Genomic DNA, 22,317 nt, shown 5'->3' with positions numbered 1-22,317 from the left:
CTCACTGATAAGTGGATATTAGCCCAGAATCTTAGGATACCCAAGATAGAATTTGCAAAACACAAGAAAATCAAGAAGAAGGAAGACCAAGTGTGGATACTTCATTCCTCCTTAGAATAGGGAACAAAATACCCATGGAAGGAGTTACAGAGACAAAGTTTGGAGCTAAGATGAAAGGATGGACCATCCAGAGACTCCCCAGCTCTTTCTAAAGTTCAACTCTACATACTATTGGCAAAAGGCGGTTCCTGGGATAAAATAAAGAAGTTCTCAGCTGGATATGGCACATGCCTGTAATCCCAGAACTCTGGATGTGAAACAGGAGTTCAAGACTATCCTTTTATATGAGGCCACTCTGGGCTACATGCATCCCTGTCTCAACCAACAAACAACAAGATGCACAAAACAAACAAACAAACAAACACCCAGAAGAAAATGGAGATGCTTGAAATTGAGCTCTGGCTCTTCCTTCAGCCCAAGATGGAAGCTCAAAAGTCAAAGGCACAAGTGAACCCCACCAAGGGCAATACAAAGGCAGTGCACTGCAGATTAGAAAATGGAGGAGTGAGTGTTGCTGCGGATCCCAGCTAAACAAAAGATAAAAGCCAAAGTTGTGATCTTGGTTGCAGTCTGGTGTGTGGAGGTAAGCAGGAGCCATTCTTTGCACAACTGCCTTTGGAAGCAGCTCACAGAGCAGCTATACTTAAAGAGGTCAAGGACTTGTTTCCTGCCTGCCCTGGGACCAGAGTAATGAGTCAGAGAAAATGAGGGAAGGCTGAAGAATTGCTGGACTTGTGACCTCCATTGGGTCATCTCTTCTTACTCTGGGTTCCACCTCTGCCAGTGGAGAATCTCTGGGGACCCTGGGGGATGGGGAAGTGGAAAAAGGAGATGGAAGTAACTTGTGATATAGATGGCATAACTTAATCTCCTAGCCATCTCCCTTGAGTTCTTAGCCCTCTTTTGTCTTTAGATCTGGCTGGTTTTCTGAGAAGAAATAATATCCTAGAGATACAACAAACACAGCAAAGGAAAGAGTGGAGAAAGACAATCAGGAAAATAGGGTGTGTTTTTTTTTAAGTTAGTTTTAAAAATAGGAGAGAGGGAAGGGGGGAGGGAAGGGGGAGAGAGAGAGAGAGGGGAGAGAGACAGAGACAGAGAGAGAGAGAGAGAGAGAGAGAGAGAGAGATTGGTGAGATTCACAAGATGGACCAGATAGGGGCCAAGAGTCCTAGAAAAATGGCTTTCCTCCATTTGTTCAGCATCCAAACCCAGATGACAGGGATTAGGAGGAAGCGGTGCCCACGGGCTGCGCTGCTGCCTCCGCTTAGGGAACCCAGAGCAAATACGCCCTGATCCCCACATAAAGGGCCAATTAACTGTGCGGTCTCCAGAAACAAATCCGCTAACAGGGTGACAAGCCCCTAGACGCCAGGCGGGGGTGTGTTTGCCCAGAGGCCGGCCGGGAGCAAATCAAGGGATTAGCATAGGGCAAAATCTGCATGGTTAGGGGGTTTCCAGCCTTCCCAGCTCCAAAGCAGGGCCATGAAGTTAAGTTTCTGCCTTGCTTGGGCTTCTAATGTGATGGAACCCGCAAGACCGGCCAGCAGAAGGCCAAACAAACGGTCTTAAGATTCTGAGGATCAGACCAGATGAACTAGTCCTCTTCATCCTTAACCCTGAAGGGATTGTTCTCAAATGGTGATGTCTTCTGATTGGCAAATTCAGCACACACACACCCCTTCCTTACCTCTCCGGCTGAATGTGGTCTAGCACTACAGCAAGCCCCTAGATGAGGGTCTGATGTATCTCTTTAGTGCCCTAGCCTACCCCATTCTCAAGATCTGCCCAGGTTTTGTCTTCTGTGGATGCACCAGGGACCCAGTTCAGCACCCACAGATGACACTGGCGTGTCAGCTCCCAGGGCTCTAAGTCCCGTGGGACTGTTGAGCCCCATCAACCCTCACCATTTAGTTCATCCCACCTTGAGCTCTCTGGTCCTGGACCGAGGACTCCGAAGCACTAAAAATGCCCCCAGAATTCCGTGGGCAGGAGACTGGATTGTAGGGACAAACTGGCTGGTGGAGCCATGCTCCTCTACTCTTGACCTACTTTCGGTTTGGAATCTGCCACAGCTTCATCTTCCATCCCGGAATTGAGTAGCCTATAGCGCTCTGAGCTGTCTTCCTGTGCAGGTGTCCCCTTACGGATCAGAAGCAGCCGCTGCACGATTACATAGCCTAAGAACAATCCAAACACTTACTTGTCCGCAGAACCTACAGGATGGGAAAGCCACGATCTCTTGCTCCACATTCAACATCATTTCCAGTCTAAGAAAAAGTGTGTGCAGGAGAGGGGCAAAAGCAAAGATGGTTGACTGCAACATCTCCAAGGCTAAAATAACCCCTATTCGAGACAGAACTGGGGCTTTCGTTTTCCTGTTGCACACCCCACCCCACCTCACCCCGACCCGGAGGATAAACAGCTGTTATCTGGTTCCAGCAGTTTCACACAATTTGACATTCACCCGGTCTGTGACACTTTGCTTCCTTTGTTCTAGACTTTTGGTCTCTTCAAAACTGTCAAACAACTTCCTAAAACATGTCATAGTGGAGCAATGAACTATGCTAATAGGTGCGTGCTGCCTGGATTCTCGGAGTCTCCTCCAATTTTACTCAGTTCTGAGCACCCGGCCAGATTTCCTGACGGGCGGGGGGCATCTGGAGCAGGACTCCAGGTCAAGTTGGATCGCTGTATCCCTGTGGGTTCCTAGTGGCAAACCTCAGGATTAGGGGGAATCGGATGCGCACGTGGGGCGGGAGGTGATCCAGCGGTGGAATTCTCTTCTTCCCCTCCACCCCCACTCCCAGGTATCCTAGCATCCTGCGCTCACGTTTCCAGGACCCAGAATTTGAAAGGCACTGGAAGCTGGGACATTGAGAGCTCAATAGTGTCTGTTCTCCCAATGCCTCAGTTTCCCTGACGTCCAAGAAAAGAAATAATTCCTGCTATAATTTTAGAAAGAAGAGCTGAGTCTGACAGATGCTCAGTCCGCGGGGAGAGAGAGAGAGAGAGAGAGAGAGAGAGAGAGAGAGAGAGAGAGAGAGAGAGAGAGAGAGAGAGAGAGAGAGAGAGAGAGAGAGAGAGAGAGAGAGAAACTCTCCCGCCAGGTTCAGAGCAACATTTGATGAGAGGAGTGTGGGGCGGGGACTCTAACTTGCGCGCGGCCCTGCTAGTGGCCATTCTGGTGGAGGTGGGGGTATGGAGGAAGGCGGATTAAGCCCTTAATTACGGTGTGATCCGAGTGGCACCTGCTTTCCGCCCGCCCAGCTCCCAGGGGATTCTGGCACTGGGGGGTGGAGAGAAGAACCAGCGAAGGAGGACAGCCCGCGCAGAGGCACGGCCGGTACCCAGGCACGCCTGCAGGACAGCGGCATCGTGGCTGCCGCAGCGCGCAAAGGCTGTGGAGGGGCTTACGGCTCCCGGCCCACGGGTCCCAGACCCAGGGCCTGGGCTCCGAGGCCCCTGCCCAAGACCCAGGCGGGCTGCGCTATGCTGCGCTACCTGCTTAAAACACTACTACAGATGAACTTGTTCGCGGACTCCCTGGCCGGGGACATCTCCAACTCCAGCGAACTACTCTTCGGCTTCAACTCCTCGCTGGCAGCGCTCAACCCTAGTCTGCTTCCTCCTGGAGACCCCTCTCTCAATGGTGAGACTGTTCGATGGGGACCTTAGATTTGGAGATCGGGATGAGAGGGCTGCTTGGAAGGGAAGGTCTCCATCCTTTCCAGGACCCAGGGGCACCTGTCAGGGCCCTCCTGGGAAGTGGGGTCCCAAAGGAGCATCTGAGTTGGTGTATTTGCCTGTGGTGGAGGGCTGCTGAGCCCCTTCCTCCTCATCTCTCCTGCTATCCACTTACCACACCCACCCCAGGTGGGAGAACTGTAAAGGGCAAGTTCCAAGCTAAGAAGGAAGGTTAGAAGAGGGCACGATGTCGCCAGTCGGCCAAGGCTAAACCGGGCACTAAGTGATCCACCCAAGTAGCAGATGCCACTTCCAGGACCTAAAGTTTTCAAAAACCTCGCTCAGAGCAAGGGTGGGAAAGCCCTCAACTTTGTAGGTGTTTTTACGCGGAGGGTCAAAGTCAGCGATCTTCTCAAGGAAACTTAGTATTAAGCTTGTATCCCCAGTGAGACCCACAGCTGACCCAGCCTGGCAGAGCGATGGCGAGGTCGTTACTGCTAATTACAGTGATTAATAAATAACTTGAGACAGCGCTGCCCCCCTGAGCGCTGCAGGCAGTCTGGAGAGAGGCCTGATCGCGCTCCCTGCTGGCTATGTCGGGAACTCTCCCTCTGGGAAGCCTCTGCCCAACTTAGGCTAGGGCCTCGGACTCTGGCCACGGTCCACCTTTGCGCTCTCTCTCTCTCTCTCTCTCTCTCTCTCTCTCTCTCTCTCTCTCTCTCTCTCTCTCTCTCTCTCTCTCTCCCTCCCTCCCTCCCTCCTGTCTCTCCCCCCTGGTACTCAGGTGCAAGGGAGGAGCCCCAGAGCCCTATTTGCATGGCCATTAGCTATTCATTAGGCTGCTGTCGAAGCATCTCCAGAGACCAGGAATGACAGGGAAGAAATTCCAGGGAAAGAGAGCTCTCGGCTGTGTCTGCAGGAATTAGAGGGAAAGGGTGGATCAAAAGGGTGTTGTGTGGAAGGAGTTTGAAGATGGCTGAGATTCTCCAGTCTTGCCACCTTTGAGGAATCCCAAGAGACCAAGCAGTTATTTTCTCGGATTTTTTTACTCACCTAGAGCTGTATACCAGACATCTACCTTTTTACTTAAGCTTGAAAAGCCAGGGAGGGACGATGGTTGTTGGTCGCTACACTGCCACTAGGGAAGAAAAACAAAACAAAACAAAACAAAACAAAAAACAAAACAAAACAAAACAAAAAAACAGCTATGGAGGATAAAGAATAGGGCAGTGACCACAAAAGCATAGAGCAAAATCTTGGCAGCAGGGAACTTAAGTGTATTTTCATCACATATGAGAGGTTTTTGAAGTAGAGATGGGATGGGTTTAGAAATACTAGAGCCTAGAGTCTCATTCAGGTAGAAACTGTAGGAGCCATATTAAAGTGCTGGGGAAGAAAGGATATTAAATAATGGTAAACTTGTCATAGCTACTGATGTGTCTTGCATCTTTTGGGGGGCTTTGAACTCCCACATTGCAGATAAGGAAGTGAAATTTAGAGACCTGAACCTTTTTGTTTTTGAGACCTAGACTATGTAACTTAGACGCCTTCACACCCAGAGCAGTGGGCTTACAGGCATGGGCCACCAACGGGCTGCAATTAAATAAGATGTCCAACTTACTAACTCTGGGAAGTGTCAAATCTGAGATTCTAGCTCAGAGTATTTCGAAGCCAAAACCTGGGCTCTAGCCATTCCAGGGGCCTCTCTCGGTGGAGTGTTTCCAAAACAGGATTGGGATGGGACAGAGGAAAGAGATGCGTGAGCAGCAGAGATTCCTTCCATCTGGAAGGGAAAAGACTGAGAAATTTATTCTCTTCCATACGTGGGAAAGAAACTGATTTTACTCCGAGTAATCAAATCAACTACCAGGGTGGAGCCTGCACCCGCCATGCCCCAGCATTCTCTATACCAGAACTCTTAAAAGGAAGGGCAAGAAACGAAACCTAATCCCCCACTGGGCTTAGAACCAAGAGGTCTCTGAGGATATTGGAACAGGGTAGGCGGGGTGGGGGCGAGAGAGAGCCGCAGAACAGATGCGCCCAAGAGTCCCTGGTTATTTAAGGACACCAGATTGTGCAAGGCTTCAGCGCCGCCTACTGGCAGAAGCGAATAGGTCTGACTGAGAGCTCAGTATTTAACTATCCTGCATAGGTGAGAATGAGGATACAATGGGGGCATGGGAACATTTGTGGATGAGGATGACACCTGGGTCCCAAACCTGAGGCAGGAGATGAACCAGCTTCAGGAAGGAGGTCTGTAGGACAAGAGAAAGACAGGGGCAGAATGTACAGAGAAATGGTTTCAAGAGAGGTAAGGAGGATAGGAATTTCTTGATTTTTAAAACTGTACCTTTTAGGAAAAGCAGCGCCACTCAAATTTCCACTTCCAACATGTTTAATTTCTGTGACTTCACAGGATTCCTGGAAATAGGGGGGGAAAAACCGTGATTACCTGGGGCTTCAGAGCATTCAAATTAAGAACTTTTCTAGTCTTAGCCCCAGCCCTTAACAGCTTTTCTTATACGAAGAATCCAGGACAATTAATTTTGTCCATTTCATCTGTGGGAGCAGAGATCATCAGAGATGAATAATCTAGTGTCTGCTGCGGTATGGTATGCATGGTTGGTTGCTCACTGAACAAGAATTATATGCGATCCAGTGTGTGTGAGTGCAAATCAACTTGCTAGGGTACAGGTTCCTCACCAAAGCATGCTCAGCCATCGCTCACTAGTCAAGAAATGAGGCCTGCATCTCAAGAAGACCCAGGAAGCCTTCCTAGGAGTCTGTGCTCTGATCCCTCTATAGATCTGCTATCTGAGGGCGGTTCCGTTGTTCCAGGCTAAGGCTTACCAGAGCCTACAGAGCAGGAGGACAGGTGGGCCGATGTAGATGACTCTAGCAAAGGAAGAATGGGAGATGAATGAGGCAGAGGGTTCTCTTACTCTTCAGAGCAAACCTGGTCTTCCCTCAGTTGCTTTGCCTGTGTACTTGGAGTTACCTTCTTCTCCAGGGTCAAGAGTTGGATCAGAAGATGCCATGCCACGCATCGTGGAGCAGCCGCCAGATCTGGTGGTTTCCAGGGGCGAGCCTGCTACTCTGCCCTGTCGTGCCGAAGGCCGGCCTCGACCCAACATCGAGTGGTACAAGAATGGGGCGCGCGTGGCGACTGCACGGGAGGATCCGCGTGCTCACCGTCTGCTGCTGCCCAGCGGTGCCCTCTTCTTTCCCCGCATTGTGCACGGGCGTCGCTCTCGGCCTGACGAGGGTGTCTACACCTGTGTGGCTCGCAACTACCTGGGAGCAGCGGCTAGCAGAAACGCCTCTCTGGAAGTAGCTGGTAAGAGAGTTCGTCAGCTGATGCTTCTAGAACCTGGGGCACTCCGGAAGGCCAACAGAGAGTCGGCCTGGGGGCGGGGTGGAGTGGGGTCAGTCCAATGAACGTCTTTTTTTGGGACAGAGACCTTTGGTCTCTAACACCAAACCTTGACCATGGGGGAGGAAGTAGATTTGACTTGGTATTTCAGGAAACCAGGTCAGTTGTGACCTATGACCTATGACACTCAGCTCCTGTTAACATCATTCTACCTTGTTTATTTTTCTGACCTTTCTCCCCATGGTCCCTTCTCTATTCTCAGTCCTCCGTGATGATTTCCGACAATCGCCTGGGAACGTGGTGGTAGCGGTGGGGGAGCCAGCAGTAATGGAATGTGTGCCCCCTAAGGGTCACCCAGAGCCTTTGGTGACCTGGAAGAAAGGCAATATAAAGCTTAAGGAAGAGGAGGGAAGGATCACCGTGAGTGTGTGTATATGTGTGTACACATTCACATACATGTAGGCAATCACCGTGAGTGTGTGTATATGTGTGTACACATTCACATACATGTAGGCAATGAATCTAGGACATGCCTCAAAGGAGGAAGTCTTGAGTCTAAGACAGTGCTTCTCAGCCTCTGGGCTGTAACCTCTTTGGGGGCTGCATATCAAATATTCTGGATATCAAATATTTACATTACAATTCATAACAATCACAAAATTACAGTTATGAAGTACCAACAAAAAATTTTTATGGTTGGGGGTCACCACAACATAAGAAACTGTATGTGGGCTGGTGAGATGGCTCAGTGGCTAAGAGCACTGACTGCTCTTCCGAAGGTCCTGAGTTCAAATCCCAGCAACCACGTGGTGGCTTACAACCACCGGTAATGAGATCTGATGCCCTCTTCTGGTGCCTCTGAAGACAGCTACAATGTACTTATGTATAATAATAAATAAATCTTAAAAAAAAAGAAATTGTATGCATTAAGGGATGGCAGCATCAGGAATGTTGAGAACCACTAGTCTTAAGGGACTTGAGACCTATGAATAATGTCTTGGTACTGTACAGAAGATGATTTGAAACTAAGCTACTAAGTAAAGAACTCAGGTTTGTCTTTGTTTTTGTTTGTTTGTTTTTGTTTTTGTTTTTTTGTGGAAAGAGCTTGGGTATGTAGGTGCATACCTCTAATCCCAGCACTTGGGTGGCAGAGGCAGGCAGATCCTTGAATTTAAAGCCAGTCTGGTCTACAAAATGATTTCTAGAGCACCCCTCCCCTAAAAAAAAAAAAAGTCAAGAGAGAACACCATGATGCCCCAAAGCCCCCATATCTGACACATGAATCAACTTCATTAGCTTACTATAAGGAACCAAGTAAAATTTACATACACATGTACACACATGTACAAGCATGCACACACTCACAAACATTTTGATGTAAAGGACCAATCACAAACATTTTGACTGTAAAGGACCAATTTTACCATTGTTATTCCCCAGATACGTGGAGGAAAGCTGATGATGTCACACACATTCAAGAGTGATGCTGGCATGTATATGTGTGTAGCCTCCAACATGGCTGGAGAACGAGAGAGTGGGGCAGCTGAACTTGTGGTACTGGGTAGGCACCGGGCATTTTGGAGTTATGGGAGTATGTAGCCCAGTGAGCAAGTAGCTGTGCAGTACCCCTGACAGTTCAATGGCTCCTACTCTGTAGAGCGTCCCTCATTTCTGCGTAGACCAATAAACCAGGTTGTCCTGGCTGATGCCCCTGTGAATTTCCTGTGTGAGGTGCAGGGAGATCCCCAGCCCAATCTACACTGGCGCAAGGATGATGGGGAGCTGCCCACTGGCAGGTGAGAAGCCCCTTCCTTTTGACAACAGAGGGAACCCAGGAACTCCAGACCCTACCTGGCCATGGCATAGAGAAATTTATTTCCCAGAACTAGTGGTCCCTGGTTAAACTTACTTCATATAGTGGGTGCCATCTTCTGTACCATTTGAACTGCCCCTTGCCTATCTTGACCCTGGTGTTTGTTCTGGGGGAGAGAGACGGGGTTTGTAGCTGTGACCAACCCAGCTTGGTGTGGGGAGTGGAGCAGGTATGAGATTCGGAGTGACCACAGCCTTTGGATCGACCAAGTGAGCTCTGAAGACGAGGGGACATACACGTGTGTAGCAGAGAACAGTGTGGGCCGCGCAGAGGCATCTGGCTCCCTCAGTGTTCACGGTGAGGGCTCTTCCTGGGTCAGCTTGCAGGGGTGATATGAGGGGTGGTGTTGGAGGAGAATGGGGGAGAGAGGAGAGAACAGGAGGCATGGGTAGATCACATGAGATACTTCTGGAGAGAGAAACGATCAAACCAAAGAGATCTGAGCAATTAATCTAGCTTTGGACTTCCCTACCACTGAATCCGGCTTCTTTTTTTGTCTCTCTCCTTCCCAGTCCCACCACAATTTGTGACTAAGCCCCAGAACCAGACAGTAGCTCCCGGAGAAAACGTGTCATTCCAATGTGAGACCAAAGGAAACCCTCCACCTGCCATCTTCTGGCAGAAGGAAGGGAGTCAAGTACGTAGCTCATTCCAAAGCGCTGACCAATTTTCCTTCTGGATCTTTCTCTCCCTCCACTTTTTGTAAACTTCTCTCTCAGTTTCCTGTCCCAGAAACTCTTGCAGGTTGAGAGGGGCAAATAAAACAATGAAGATAAAAAGGCCAGGAGCATCTGGGCCCTTGGACAATTCAGTGATAATGCAGCAATATGTTAGGTGGTGCCGAGCAATTCGGAGTGGCAAGTTCTGAGAGAATCTTGATGTGTTGACCAGTGCTGTCTTGAAAGTAGAAATCTAGCTAAGTTTTTCCTCCCCCAAACTATCTGGACCTTGGCTTTTGGACCTGGAAACCAAGTATTGAAGGAATTAAAGTTTCCTAGGGTAGACGATTTGCTCTATTGATCACTCATTCCACCAGGGGTGCTCACAGCCATCTCCTTTCCACCTAGTGAACGAATCCAGATCACACTACCCAAAAGAATGGAATTTACAACCTTAGTGATTTTCTCTATGGAAAGAGTGGGCACTGTGCTACAGGGTCACTATAGTAAATCTGATTATCTCCACACTTCAGGAAAACTACAAGATTTTTGTCCCAAGCCCATAGTCACAATTTCCCAATGTCTCCAGTTCTTGTGACTGTTATGTTTTAATTAGGTCCCCATGGGGATGAAAATGGTGTTGGTAGGAAAGAGTAAGAGAGGGTCAGTCAGAGTCTTAGCCTGGCCTGTTGTCCAGAGACCCAAACCTGTTTTCCTTCCTTCCCACATCTCTATCGAAAGTAAAACACTAAGCCAGAAAATATTTAACATTTATCACAGTGCTTTATAAAACATTGACATGATTCCTTCATACTGAGTTTGACCCCTAAGCTTTTAGAGCCAAGTTTGGAGAAACTGGGGCTCATAAAGATATACTTGCCCAGAGGTTTTTTTGTTTTTTAAGATTTATTTATTTATTTATTTATTTTATTATATGTGTGTACACTGTAGCTGTCTTCAGACACTCCTGAAGAGGGTATCAGATTTTTGTTACGGATGGTTGTGAGCCATCATGTGGTTGCTGGGATTTGAACTCAGGACTTTTGGAAGAGCAGTCGGCGCTCTTAACCGCTGAGCCATCTCACCAGCTCCAGAGGTTTTATTTTAGTTGTTGTTGGTTAGTTGGCTCTTCTTTTTTTTTAAAAAAAAGATTTATTCATGTTCATTGGTATTTTGTTTGAATGTATGTTTGTATGAGGGTGTCAGTTCTACCAGAACTGGAATTACAGACAGTTGTAAGCTGCTATCTGGATTCTGGGAACTGAACCCAGGGCCTCTAGAAAAGCAGCCAGTGCTCTTAACCCCTGAGCCATCTCCCCAGACCCCAGGTGGTTCATCTTCTGAGCTAAGGCTGGTCTCTTAACTTGTGATCCTCCTGCCTTATCTCAGAGCTTAGTTTCTTAGAGTTTCTCAACCAATAAAGTCACAGAACTGGGGCATGGACCCCAAGAGCTTCTAATAAATGCCTGTCCTTTTTGTCAGTTACCCTAACTAATTTGGATCATGTCAATGGTTGGAGGCAGAGTGCAAACTAAAATCTTAGAGTTTCGCTCAGCAGGTATAGGGTTCTCTACATCCTGCCCATTCCCCATCTTGTTTCCTTGCTCTATCCTAGGTCCTGCTTTTCCCTAGTCAGTCACTCCAGCCCATGGGACGCCTCTTAGTCTCTCCAAGAGGCCAGCTCAACATCACTGAAGTAAAGATCGGGGATGGTGGCTACTATGTGTGCCAGGCTGTCAGTGTGGCTGGTAGCATCCTAGCAAAGGCCCTATTAGAGATAAAAGGAGGTATGTGTTCGTGGAGAGTGGGTTGGACCCAGAATCTGCAAAGACATTGTTTAAAGAGATGTTTCCCTTGGATGCTGTTCAATGTGTCTAAAGGGGAAATGACATTTTTCTGAGGGACATTCTTGATGTTTGGAAACTAGCAGCAAAATAGTCCCAGTCAAAGCCCTCTTGGATGACAAGGAGGGAGGAATGAGGTGATGAAACAAATAAGGCAGAAGGACAAAGGTTTCCTGACCCAAGTTCTCCCTCTCTCAGCCTCCATAGATGGGCTACCTCCCATCATTCTCCAGGGACCAGCCAATCAGACACTGGTACTTGGCTCTTCTGTATGGCTGCCATGCAGAGTGATTGGAAACCCCCAGCCCAACATCCAGTGGAAGAAGGATGAGAGGTGGCTGCAGGGGGATGACTCACAGTTCAACTTAATGGACAATGGCACTCTACACATTGTCAGCATACAGGTGAGTGACATCCCTGGAATCCTTGTAACTGGAAAATAGCTATCTGGTCCACATTCCAACTCTAGTAAGTACCAACTAGGCATCTAATCCATTTCTACCTCTCTGCTCTCTCAGACTTCCTAAAGTATCCAGCATCCTCCTCATCCTTCTGTTACCTGCCTCTCCACCCCTTCACCCTACTTTGCTCCATTCCCAGTGGGCCAGCACTCTACCTTCTCCTACAGGAGATGGACATGGGTTTCTACAGCTGTGTGGCCAAGAGTTCCATAGGGGAGGCCACATGGAATAGCTGGCTTAGGAAGCGAGGTAAGTTTATCCATCAGTCTAGTCTTGCAGTAGCTTTCTCCAGGTTTGTTTTAAGAATAGCCAATATCTTCCAAGCCTCAGGCTTAATTTTATCTTCCAAACACTATGTTGGTGGGGATGAGGATGAACTGGTGCACTCGGGAGGCAGATGTGAGTCTGGGTTAATATACTATGCTACCTCATAGCCATTGCCACTTTTGGAGCTCCACAGCTTTTCTAGGAAGGAGGCATGTCTCACTTCCTTCACCAGTCTATCTATCTAATGATAATCTATCACTGCAGAAGATTGGGGAGCATCACCAGGTCCAGCAACAGGACCCAGTAATCCTCCAGGGCCTCCCTCTCAGCCAATAGTCACAGAAGTAACCGCAAACAGCATTACCTTGACCTGGAAGCCCAATCCACAGTCTGGGGCCACAGCTACCTCCTATGTGATAGAGGCCTTCAGGTATGGAGAGGATGTTGTGTGTCTGTGTGCTTGCAAGTGTACATGTGTAGGTGTATATGTGCACATAGAGACCACAGCATAGTATCAAGTGGCCTCCCCTAGGGTCTGTAAAACAGTCTTGCTTTGAATCTGGGTCTCACTAATTGGTTAGACAGGCTGACTTGTCAGCTCTGAGGATCTGCCTGTCTCTACCCTCCTCCCCCAACAAATGCTAAGATTTAGAGATGCGTGCCACCATACCTGGGGTTTATGTGGGTGCATGGGATGTGAACTCAGGTCCTCGTGCTTGCAGGACTTTAAAGTCCTCAGCAGGCCTTTACCTACTGAGCTGTCTCTCCAGGCCCATGGAAACAATTGTTGAATACAAAGCCAGAGAGTTAAAAAGAGGGGGGATCCTATGTCCTTAGGACTTTTGCTATTTTGGAAAAATGATTGTCTAGGCCTTCTCTCCCAAGATAAAGTTCTCTAGGGAATGGGTGAAACTGAGTAGACAGGTTGGGCATTCCTGGATTAGACACTCCTGCCATCTCTTTCCTTCTTAGCCAAGCAGCTGGCAACACGTGGCGGACGGTGGCCGATGGGGTGCAGCTGGAAACTTACACCATCAGTGGCCTGCAGCCCAACACCATCTACTTATTCCTAGTGAGAGCCGTTGGAGCCTGGGGCCTCAGTGAACCCAGTCCTGTCTCTGAGCCTGTTCAAACCCAGGGTAAGGCCAGAGGCCTTATGGGCCTGAGTATGAATGAGGGACAGCAGAGAGTAGCCCTCACCCCATCCAAACCACAGAATGGTGGCAGTACACCAGATTTTCTTTTGATATGCCAGGTCTATACCGATGGCCCCAGACTACAGCAGGAAGTCATGCTTCTCTTTCATGGAAGGCCCAAGAAGGGGAGGAGGGGAAAATGAGGGCATGTGATCGGCATCCATCTCAGTAACGCCTTACCATTGAACCTCTTAACCACATGCAGTACAAGATTGTTAAGGCTAAAAGGGACTTGGGGGAATCAAGTGCACATAGGAGACAATGATTTGAGGCCTTTAATGAATGCAGAAGGGAAAAGAAAATTCATACTAGCCTCTCCTCCTGGTTACCTCTGTAAAAGATTCCCCTAACGCAGCTGTGCTATGCAGCAATGCATTACAGTCTGTGAGCCTGGCAGAGACAGAAGATAAACATAGCCTTAGTACAACAGTCTTGCCTTTGGTGGCCCCTGCTGACTGGGCTCTTTGCTCAGCAGACAGCAGCCTATCTAGGCCAGCGGAGGACCCGTGGAAAGGCCAGCGAGGGGAAGTGGCTGTGCGAATGCAGGAGCCCACTGTCCTTGGGCCCAGAACTCTGCAGGTTTCCTGGACTGTGAGTGTGGCATAGGGATGTGGTTAGAGATGGCATGGCGATGGGGGCCATGAGGGCATCTGAGGAGTGATGGGGAGTCATGGATGAGAGGCTAGGGAAGGCAGGAGCGGAATAGGGTTTGGGCTTGGAAGTCCTGTGTGGCTGCAGCCTCCTCCGGGACTCGAACACACTCTTCTCTATTTCCTATAGGTGGATGGTCCAGTCCAGCTGGTGCAAGGATTCCGTGTGTCTTGGAGGATTGCAGGCCTTGACCAGGGAAGCTGGACAATGCTAGACCTACAGAGTCCACACAAGCAAAGTACTGTGCTAAGAGGACTGCCCCCAGGGGCCCAAATCCAGATCAAGGTGCAAGTCCAAGGCCAGGAGGGGCTGGGGGCTGAAAGCCCTTTTGTGACCAGGAGCATTCCCGAGGAGGGTAAGGATGTGATGCAGAGTGATATAGACTGGAGAGGAGGAAGAGGAGGGAGATTTGAACAGCAATGTAGGAAGGGAGGATGTTCTGTCATGTAAGAACTGGGAGGATGAAACTTGAGGCAGCTTGCAATGACCGTCTGTGTCCTTCTTCTTACCATGCTCCACCCTGGGCTAGCCCCCAGTGGCCCCCCTCAGGGAGTGGCTGTGGCCTTGGGGGGTGATCGCAACAGCAGTGTCACTGTATCCTGGGAGCCTCCACTTCCCTCCCAGCGAAATGGGGTCATCACTGAATACCAGGTACAGAGTTAGCCTGGGGATTGGGTGAGTGGGCTGGGCACTGGGAGTGGGTTAGGGGAGGTGAGACATAGGGCCAAAAGTTATGGCGGAGGATGGAGGTAATCTTTGGGTCTGGGAAACGTCTGAGAGAGAGGAAACGGGTTCAAAGCATTGTCTCCAGTTTCCCCTAGCTGCAACCTCGTTTTTCCTTGGGACCTAAATCCAGCTCCTGACCACGCTTGTATCCGGGATCTCTCTAGATTTGGTGCCTGGGTAATGAAAGCCGATTCCACCTCAATCGATCTGCAGCAGGTTGGGCACGCTCTGTGACGTTCAGCGGACTGCTACCGGGCCAGATCTATCGAGCCCTGGTGGCAGCAGCTACCAGTGCTGGTGTGGGCGTGGCCAGTGCTCCAGTGCTAGTGCAGCTGCGTGAGTCTGGTGGTGGGCATGGGAGAGCAGAGCTAGAGAACTTGGGGAGCCAAAAGTGGCAGAGCTTTAATTCCCTCACTCGAGAGGCACAGGCGGCTGACTGTGAATTCGAGGCCAGCCTGATCTACACAGAGAGTTCCAGGCTAGCCAAGGATACAGTGAGATCTTGTCTCAAAATAAATAAATAGAATGAAATGAGGCAATAAAAATTTTAAAGTAATAAAAAATAACCTGAGGGAATAGTGGGGTAGTTGGATTTACGGATCCGGAATGACGCCGTCCGAGCCCCTGGATTTCGGGTTTGTCTCCTTTCATCTTTCTGAACCCCACAGCATTCCCTCCGGCGGCAGAGCCCAGGCCTGAGGTCAGCGAGGGGCTGGCGGAACGGTTGGCTAGGGTGCTGCGGAAGCCTGCTTTCCTAGCTGGCAGCAGCGCAGCCTGCGGGGCGCTGCTACTTGGGTTCTGCGCCGCCCTCTACCGGCGCCAGAAGCAGCGCAAAGAACTCAGTCACTATACTGGTGAGAGCCACGCCTCCGGGCACTAGGATCCTACGTGGGAGGGGCTTCGGGGAGGCGGGGCCTCAACTGAGTGGGTGGGCGGGGCCTTAGGTGGGTCCAAGGAGAGCACTGCCCATTCGGCTGCCTCGCGGCGCTAACTGTGGAAAGCAAGTTTGGAAGTGAGAGGGCAGTTCTAGAGGGGGAAGTACCAGATTGGACAGAGGGGTTAGATTTAACACTGGGACACTGGTTTTGCAATTCAACCTCAGTAAATAGGAAAGTACCTTTCAAGTCAGAGGGCCTGTATGACCCCTTGATGTCTAGACTGGTCGGCTCAAAGATCTACTCCGTAATAAAAGTAATCTCTGAAGTTTGGTTACATGTAGGGATCACTTGTTAAAGTTTTAGGGAAAAAAAAAAGAGAAAATGAAGTCAGAAGGGGAACTGGTTCAAAGCCATCCTTATAGTGAGTTCAAGGACAGACTGGGCTACATGAAATCTTGTCTCAAAGTGGGGAGGGGGGAGGACAGAGACTGAATACAGGCAAAGAGACAGAGACAGAGAGTTAGAGACAGAGACAGACTTGAGTCTCATTCCAAGAAATTAGTATAAACATGAGTAGATTTGGAATGAGGATCGAGGAGTAGACAAACAAATGGAGTTCCCAACTACCCACCTCATTTCCCCTCTTCTTTTTCTTCTGGGTTCCTTTTCGGAAGCCTCCTTTGCCTACACACCTGCAGGTAAGCATCTCTACTCTGTGGGGTTCAGAACCCCAATACCAGGTCTTCTCTTACCACTTTCCCCTTTATCTCCCTCAGTGTCCTTTCCACACTCAGAGGGCCTTTCTGGATCCAGTTCCAGGTAATCCTTGGGACCTTTCTAACGATAATTGTTTCTACAGAGAGAGTGTCCCTTCCACTCCAGGCCTGACCACCTCTCCATGTCCAGCCTCTCCTAGTCCCTGCCCCTGACCATCGTTTCTGTCCTGTGACTCTTGATTTCTGCCATCTTCCTCCCTTCACCGGCCTCTTTTGGCTCCCCATTCCCAATATTCACCTGCTCCCCCTCAGGCCACCCATGGGCCTTGGCCCTGCTGCCTACCCATGGCTGGCAGACTCCTGGCCCCACCCACCTCGGAGTCCCTCAGCTCAGGAGCCCCGGGGGAGCTGCTGCCCCAGCAATCCTGATCCAGATGATAGATACTACAATGGTGAGGAACTCTAATTCCCTTAAGGGGGTACACCTACCCCATCCCCCAAGACTTAGCCTTCTGCCACCCTCACTTCTCACTCTGTCAGCTTCCTGGGGCACACTGAAGGGATCTGAGGAATCCTGGCCTTCCTGAGTTTGGTTAGAGCTTAGAGGACTGGGGGATGGACCGTGGGCTTGAGCTATATAGCACAACAATCAGTCCTTAACCTTGGCCTTGGTTTGACACATCAGATTTGGGGTGGGGGAGGAAGTTGATTCTATGGAATCTCCTTCTGCCTTCCATCTTCCTCTGTGCCCTATGTCTGTGTGTCTGCCTCCTCCCCTGGGCCTCCCTCTTTCTCCTCCTCAGAGGCAGGAATCTCCCTGTACTTGGCTCAGACTGCACGTGGTGCTAATGCCTCTGGTGAGGGTCCTGTCTACAGCACCATTGACCCAGTAGGGGAAGAGCTACAGACCTTCCATGGAGGGTTCCCTCAACACTCTTCTGGGGACCCAAGCACCTGGAGCCAGTATGCTCCCCCGGAATGGAGCGAGGGGGACAGTGGTATGACCCTCCTCACTTTAGTCCCATCCACAATATCCTCGATCCTCTGGCACCTGGCCTGTGACTTCCTTCTGACACACTGACTCATCTCTGGCTCTTTTCTGCATGCTCCTGGCATGCCCCTATCTCTCCTCTTCAGGAGCCAGGGGAGGCCAGGGGAAGCTTCTGGGCAAGCCTGTACAAATGCCATCTTTGAGCTGGCCAGAAGCCCTGCCACCACCTCCCCCTTCCTGTGAGCTGAGCTGTCCGGAGGGGACTGAGGAGGAGCTGAAGGGCAGGTAGGGATGCTGTCAGCAGCACATACCCCTCACATTTAGAGAAGCCAGAGACTTCCTAGAGCAGGGAGTGAGCAGAGAAGCTTCTAGAAAATGTGAAGCTATCCATTCCTTCGCTTCTCATCTTCCTTCCCCACCTCAGCTCAGATCTGGAAGAGTGGTGCCCACCAGTGCCTGAGAAAAGCCACTTGGTTGGGTCAAGCTCCAGTGGTGCGTGCATGGTGGCTCCGGCCCCAAGGGACACACCCTCCCCTACTTCTTCTTATGGACAGCAGTCCACAGCTACTCTTACCCCCTCACCTCCTGACCCTCCCCAACCCCCTACTGACATCCCACATCTCCATCAGATGCCCAGGTAAGGAGGTGTTGAATACCCTGAATATTATAGGCCCTCTACATACATTTGTTCAGTGGGTGGATGGATATATAGGGGAAGAGGGTTCAGAAGTCTCATGGCTGTGTTTAGATGACAGCATGCTGTGTGTGTGTGTGGGGGGGGAGATGGCGTCGAGCAGAGCTCTCACTCATCTTTCAGGCTCTCTCTCTCTCTCTCTTTGGAGTGGGTCTGCAAACTTCCAAGGCATTGCATACAAAAGTGGATGTCCTCACGCTCCCCTGGTTTGAGGCCTTGTGGGGGACAAATCATGTCTTGCTTATTCAAGTTTTAGGCTGAGGGTGCAGCACAATGCCTGGAGCAGAGTAAGCTCTTGATTCTGTGGTGTGAACACATGCTGAGGCCTTATGTCATTGCAGGAGAGTACCCCTTGGGCCAAGTTCTCCTCTCAGCGTATCCCAGCCTGCTCTGAGTAGCCATGACGGAAGGCCTGTTGGCTTGGGTGCTGGCCCGGTAGTCTCCTATCACGCTAGCCCCAGTCCTGTCCCTAGTACAGCCAGCAGTGCACCGGGTGAGTCTGATGACATTCAGCTTGCTTCCACCTCACTCTCTCTCCCTTCAAAACTTTATCTTCAACCTCCTTTCTCAATACCTTTCAATTGCCTCCCCATACCCCTCTCCCTTTGTCTCTTAATACTAAAGGGAGAACCCGTCAGGTAACTGGAGAGATGACTCCCCCACTCCATGGACACCGTGCTCGAATCCGGAAGAAACCCAAGGCTCTTCCCTACAGAAGGGAGCACAGTCCTGGGGGTGAGAAGAACCCTAGGCCTGGGAGATGGTGACAGTTAGTAGAGAGAATGGGCAAGAAACCAAGAAGAATGAAGCAGGTGACACCAAGCCTTGGGTCATGCATTTGCCTCCCAGTGTCAGGGATGGGGGAACGAGGAATATTAGTGTCTGAAGAAGCAGGAGACTTGGCTGAAAACGAGTTTTCTTCTCAGACTTGCCCCCACCACCCTTGCCACCACCAGAGGAAGAGACAAGCTGGCCCTTGGGTCTGCGGGCAGCAGGCAGCATGTCTTCCCTAGAGCGAGAGCGAAGTGGGGAGAGGAGAGTGGCGCAGGCAGTGCCTCTAGGGGCCCAACCTCTAGGGGCCCAACGTGGACCCCACCCAGATGGTAAGGAGAGCCAGGGCAGAGGGAGGGGACTGGAGGTTTGCGGAAGTCCCAGCTTCCATTGGATTCATGCGTCTGGTCAACATTGAAATTGTCTCTTGTTTCTTTCATTCCCTCTAAGTAAAAGTTCTCAGAGTCCCCACGACCCCCCCCCCCCCCAGGACTGAAGCCAAGGATGATGAAAAAGTAGGGTCTGGGTGCTCTGTCCTGTCCTCCCTTTCCTAATCTCTCTGTGCTCAGGAGCACCCCAAATGTTTCTGAACCCATATCATGTCAAAATCATGTGTTAGGCCTTCAACCTGCCGGTGCCCATCCCTCAGAAATTACCCAGAGCTGGGAGAGTTTACAGGGTGCCAGTGGACAAGTGGTGACAATCTGTTTCCTCCTGTGGGCCCAGCTGCACTTCTGGGTTGTGCTGCGGAAGAGGCCTGGCTTCCATACGGCAGACCAAGCTTCCTGAGCCATGCCCAGGGCACCAGCACCTGCTCTACCGCTGGTAGCAATTCTTCTAGGGGTTCCAACAGCTCTCGAGGTTCTCGGGGCTCTCGGGGCCCTGGACGCAGCCGAAGTCGAAGCCGGAGCCAGAGCCAGAGCCAGAGCCAGAGGCCAGGACGGAATCGCCGAGAGGTGGGAATCAAAGGACATAAAGAAGCAGAGCAAAGGGCTGGAAGGACAGGCCAAAGGGAAACAGAGAAGCAGTAAAGGGCTCCAGAGATCACAAAGAGAGGGACCAGGGAGGGTTGTAAGGGAGAAATCCTTGAGAAGAAATGACAAGGGCTGAGGGTGTAATGACACGTAAGAGGAGAGTCTGAGTATGCCATAGGAGGAGTAGATTAGAAAAAAAGGGCTGATTCCCTCCTATGCATGGCCTGTGACAAAATAGCAGATCCCCACCCCTGCATTACACACATTCTTTTCTCCTTAGGAACCAAGATGACCCTTCACCAAGCAATGAGCTTACTGAGGCTCCACAGTGCAAGAATGTGAACCCCTTCCCTGGTCAACCGATGTGGGCCAAGAGGAGCAAGGATGGGCAGACTTTCCTCCCAGCAATGATGCTTGTGACTCACTGAAGCACACTGTCTGCAACAGTTTTAGTTGTCTTGGGAATCAGAGAACTAGCTCTTTACTTTCCATCTCGTTCTTACTGAGACATGTTTGTACAAACAGAGAAAGAAAAAAGCCTCCGATCTGAGCCCTGGCCCCTGCTTGTTTTGTGCAGCGTTGTAGGTAGAGCAGGCTATGAAGGTCTGAAGGTCAATACACACTGGAAGCTTCTGCATGCTTTTGACTTTCTGTTAAAACTGCAAGCTAAGAACAGATGAGAAGTGATACTGGCCTGGACTGTGTCACAGAGGAACTGAAGCCACTGTCCCCCACTGTGTTTGTCCACTGTTCTCCAGTGTGTTAGGTCACTGTCCCCCAATGTTTTAGTCCACTGTCCTCCAGTGTGTTAGTCCACTATTCACTGACACACAAACAACTTAAGGAAAGAAAGGGTTATTTTCTCTGAGCTTTTCAGTACTGAGCCGACGGTTGGCTGGACCTTGTTTTGCGGCTATGGTGAGGCAAAGTACTATGGTGGAGTAGAGTTGCTCAACTATAACATCCAAGAAGCAGAAAAAAAGTACACAAAAAAGTATACAAGTAACCTTGGCCACAAGGTTAAAGAAATGATCCCAATGACTTACTTCCTCCAGTCATACCACACCTCATAGTAGCTCACAGATGAAGTTACTGCCTTTATGATCTAGTCACCTCTCAATAGTGACACTAAATATAGCCCCTTGCCACATAGGCCCGTTGGAGGGATATTTTATATCTATACCATAAAATTCTGTTACTTTAGGTATATTCAGATAGCCAACACATAGATCATTGTTCCCCCTTCAGAAAACTGAGCCAAGTTCTTCTTTGGTGCCCTTCTCCAGGGTCTATCTGATCACTCACCTTACAAGGTTAGAGAGAGAGAGAGAGAGAGAGAGAGAGAGAGAGAGAGAGAGAGAGAGAGAGAGTCTATCTGATCACTCACCTTACAAGGTTAAAGAGAGAGAGAGAGAGTCTATCTGATCACTCACCTTACAAGGTTAAAGAAAGAGAGAGAGAGGAGAGAGAGAGAGACAGAGAGAGAGAGACAGAGAGAGACAGAGAGAGAGAGAGAGAGAGAGAGAGAGAGAGAGAGAGAGAGAGAGAGAGAGAGAGAGAGAATGTGGTGGTATTTGCCTGTAAATCTGAACTTGAGAGGCAGGAAAATTAGGTGTTCAAGGCCAATCTCAGCTACATAGCAAGTCTGAGGTTGGCCTGGGCTACATGAAACCTTGTCTCCAGCACAGCAAAGCAAAACAAAACAAAGAGTATATGAGTGAAATCTCACCCAAGAAGAAAGTATCAAAGAGTATATGAGTAACATCCCAGCCAGGAAGAACGTATGCGTTTCCTAGCCCCGACTCCTTCCCAGAAGCTGTCTGCAGAGGGTACTTCTTAGCAACATTATATCTAGAATTTGTCATAGACTTGCTTCACAGTTGCTATCACTCTCACCCCATAGTTGACCCACAGGTTGGCTGCTTGCTTCATCCTCACTGCTCTAAATAGCTTGGACCTTCAGAGCCATGACTTTGCCCTCCACTTTGACCTGAATATTGTTGTGTGCAGATACATTTTCCCCTTTCAGACTGTGAATAGAGTTGGAATAGTTTCAAGAAGAATTTTGCCAGAAAGCTAAAGGAAGGGGAAAAAAAATTTTAAACAGGAAAAGAATTGAACGGGTGTGCAACACTCATTGCTTTTTTTCAAGATCCTGCAAACCAATAGAGCTGGTTCACTGAGCATAGCTCAGAAATCAGTCACCCTGATCAAATCGCTTGGCTTCCTAAACTTACAGTCATCTTCAGGAAGAGCTGCAGGGTTTAGGAAGTAGCACCACTGGGCCCTGCTGCTGACACACCCTCCCTCCACACACACCAGAGGTATCTTCTTTGGCCATGACGGTGCTCTATAGCACAATTCCGCCCATGACCTTACCCAGCATGCGTGAGAGATGCAGGTAGCTCTCCCTCTAGTGACTTTCAATGGCTCAGGATCCATGTCCTCCACCAGATTGTCCTGTAGTTGTGTCTAAAAAGTGTTCACTAGCCAAGT

At 49.8% G+C, this 22,317-nt stretch overlaps 1 protein-coding gene across 1 annotated transcript; it reads left to right on the top strand.

Annotated features, from left to right (window-relative positions):
• The first annotated feature begins 3,325 nt into the window (after nucleotides 1-3,325).
• Nucleotides 3,326-20,304, top strand: Robo3 (roundabout guidance receptor 3). Its single transcript, XM_021172673.3, has 28 exons — nucleotides 3,326-3,712; nucleotides 6,758-7,084; nucleotides 7,383-7,540; nucleotides 8,561-8,681; nucleotides 8,778-8,916; nucleotides 9,163-9,290; nucleotides 9,506-9,630; nucleotides 11,268-11,439; nucleotides 11,695-11,900; nucleotides 12,125-12,206; nucleotides 12,489-12,654; nucleotides 13,197-13,363; nucleotides 13,896-14,011; nucleotides 14,201-14,426; nucleotides 14,601-14,722; nucleotides 14,962-15,133; nucleotides 15,466-15,651; nucleotides 16,350-16,373; nucleotides 16,452-16,494; nucleotides 16,704-16,843; nucleotides 17,195-17,389; nucleotides 17,529-17,667; nucleotides 17,807-18,019; nucleotides 18,418-18,569; nucleotides 18,701-18,811; nucleotides 19,003-19,179; nucleotides 19,574-19,803; nucleotides 20,102-20,304. Exons 1-28 carry the CDS (start codon nucleotides 3,553-3,555, stop codon nucleotides 20,111-20,113), a joined length of 4,209 nt encoding a protein of 1,402 aa, XP_021028332.1. The 5' UTR covers nucleotides 3,326-3,552; the 3' UTR covers nucleotides 20,114-20,304.
• Nucleotides 20,305-22,317: the final 2,013 nt, after the last annotated feature.

The sequence above is a fragment of the Mus caroli genome, unplaced genomic scaffold (assembly GCF_978045245.1).
Source record: "Mus caroli unplaced genomic scaffold, Mus_caroli_1 scaffold_11, whole genome shotgun sequence".
Taxonomy (NCBI): Eukaryota; Metazoa; Chordata; class Mammalia; order Rodentia; family Muridae; genus Mus; species Mus caroli.
The sequence above is the reverse complement of the archived record's forward strand: the minus strand, read 5'-3'. Positions and strand labels throughout refer to the sequence as shown.

Bases quoted from the DNA above. Each gene is read 5' to 3' on its own strand.
- Robo3 (XM_021172673.3), top strand. From the start codon at position 3,553: ATGCTGCGCTACCTGCTTAAAACACTACTACAGATGAACTTGTTCGCG. The intron at 3,713-6,757 runs GTGAGACTGTTC...CTTCTTCTCCAG, and splicing joins TGGAGACCCCTCTCTCAATG to GGTCAAGAGTTGGATCAGAA. The intron at 8,682-8,777 runs GTAGGCACCGGG...CCTACTCTGTAG, and splicing joins AGCTGAACTTGTGGTACTGG to AGCGTCCCTCATTTCTGCGT.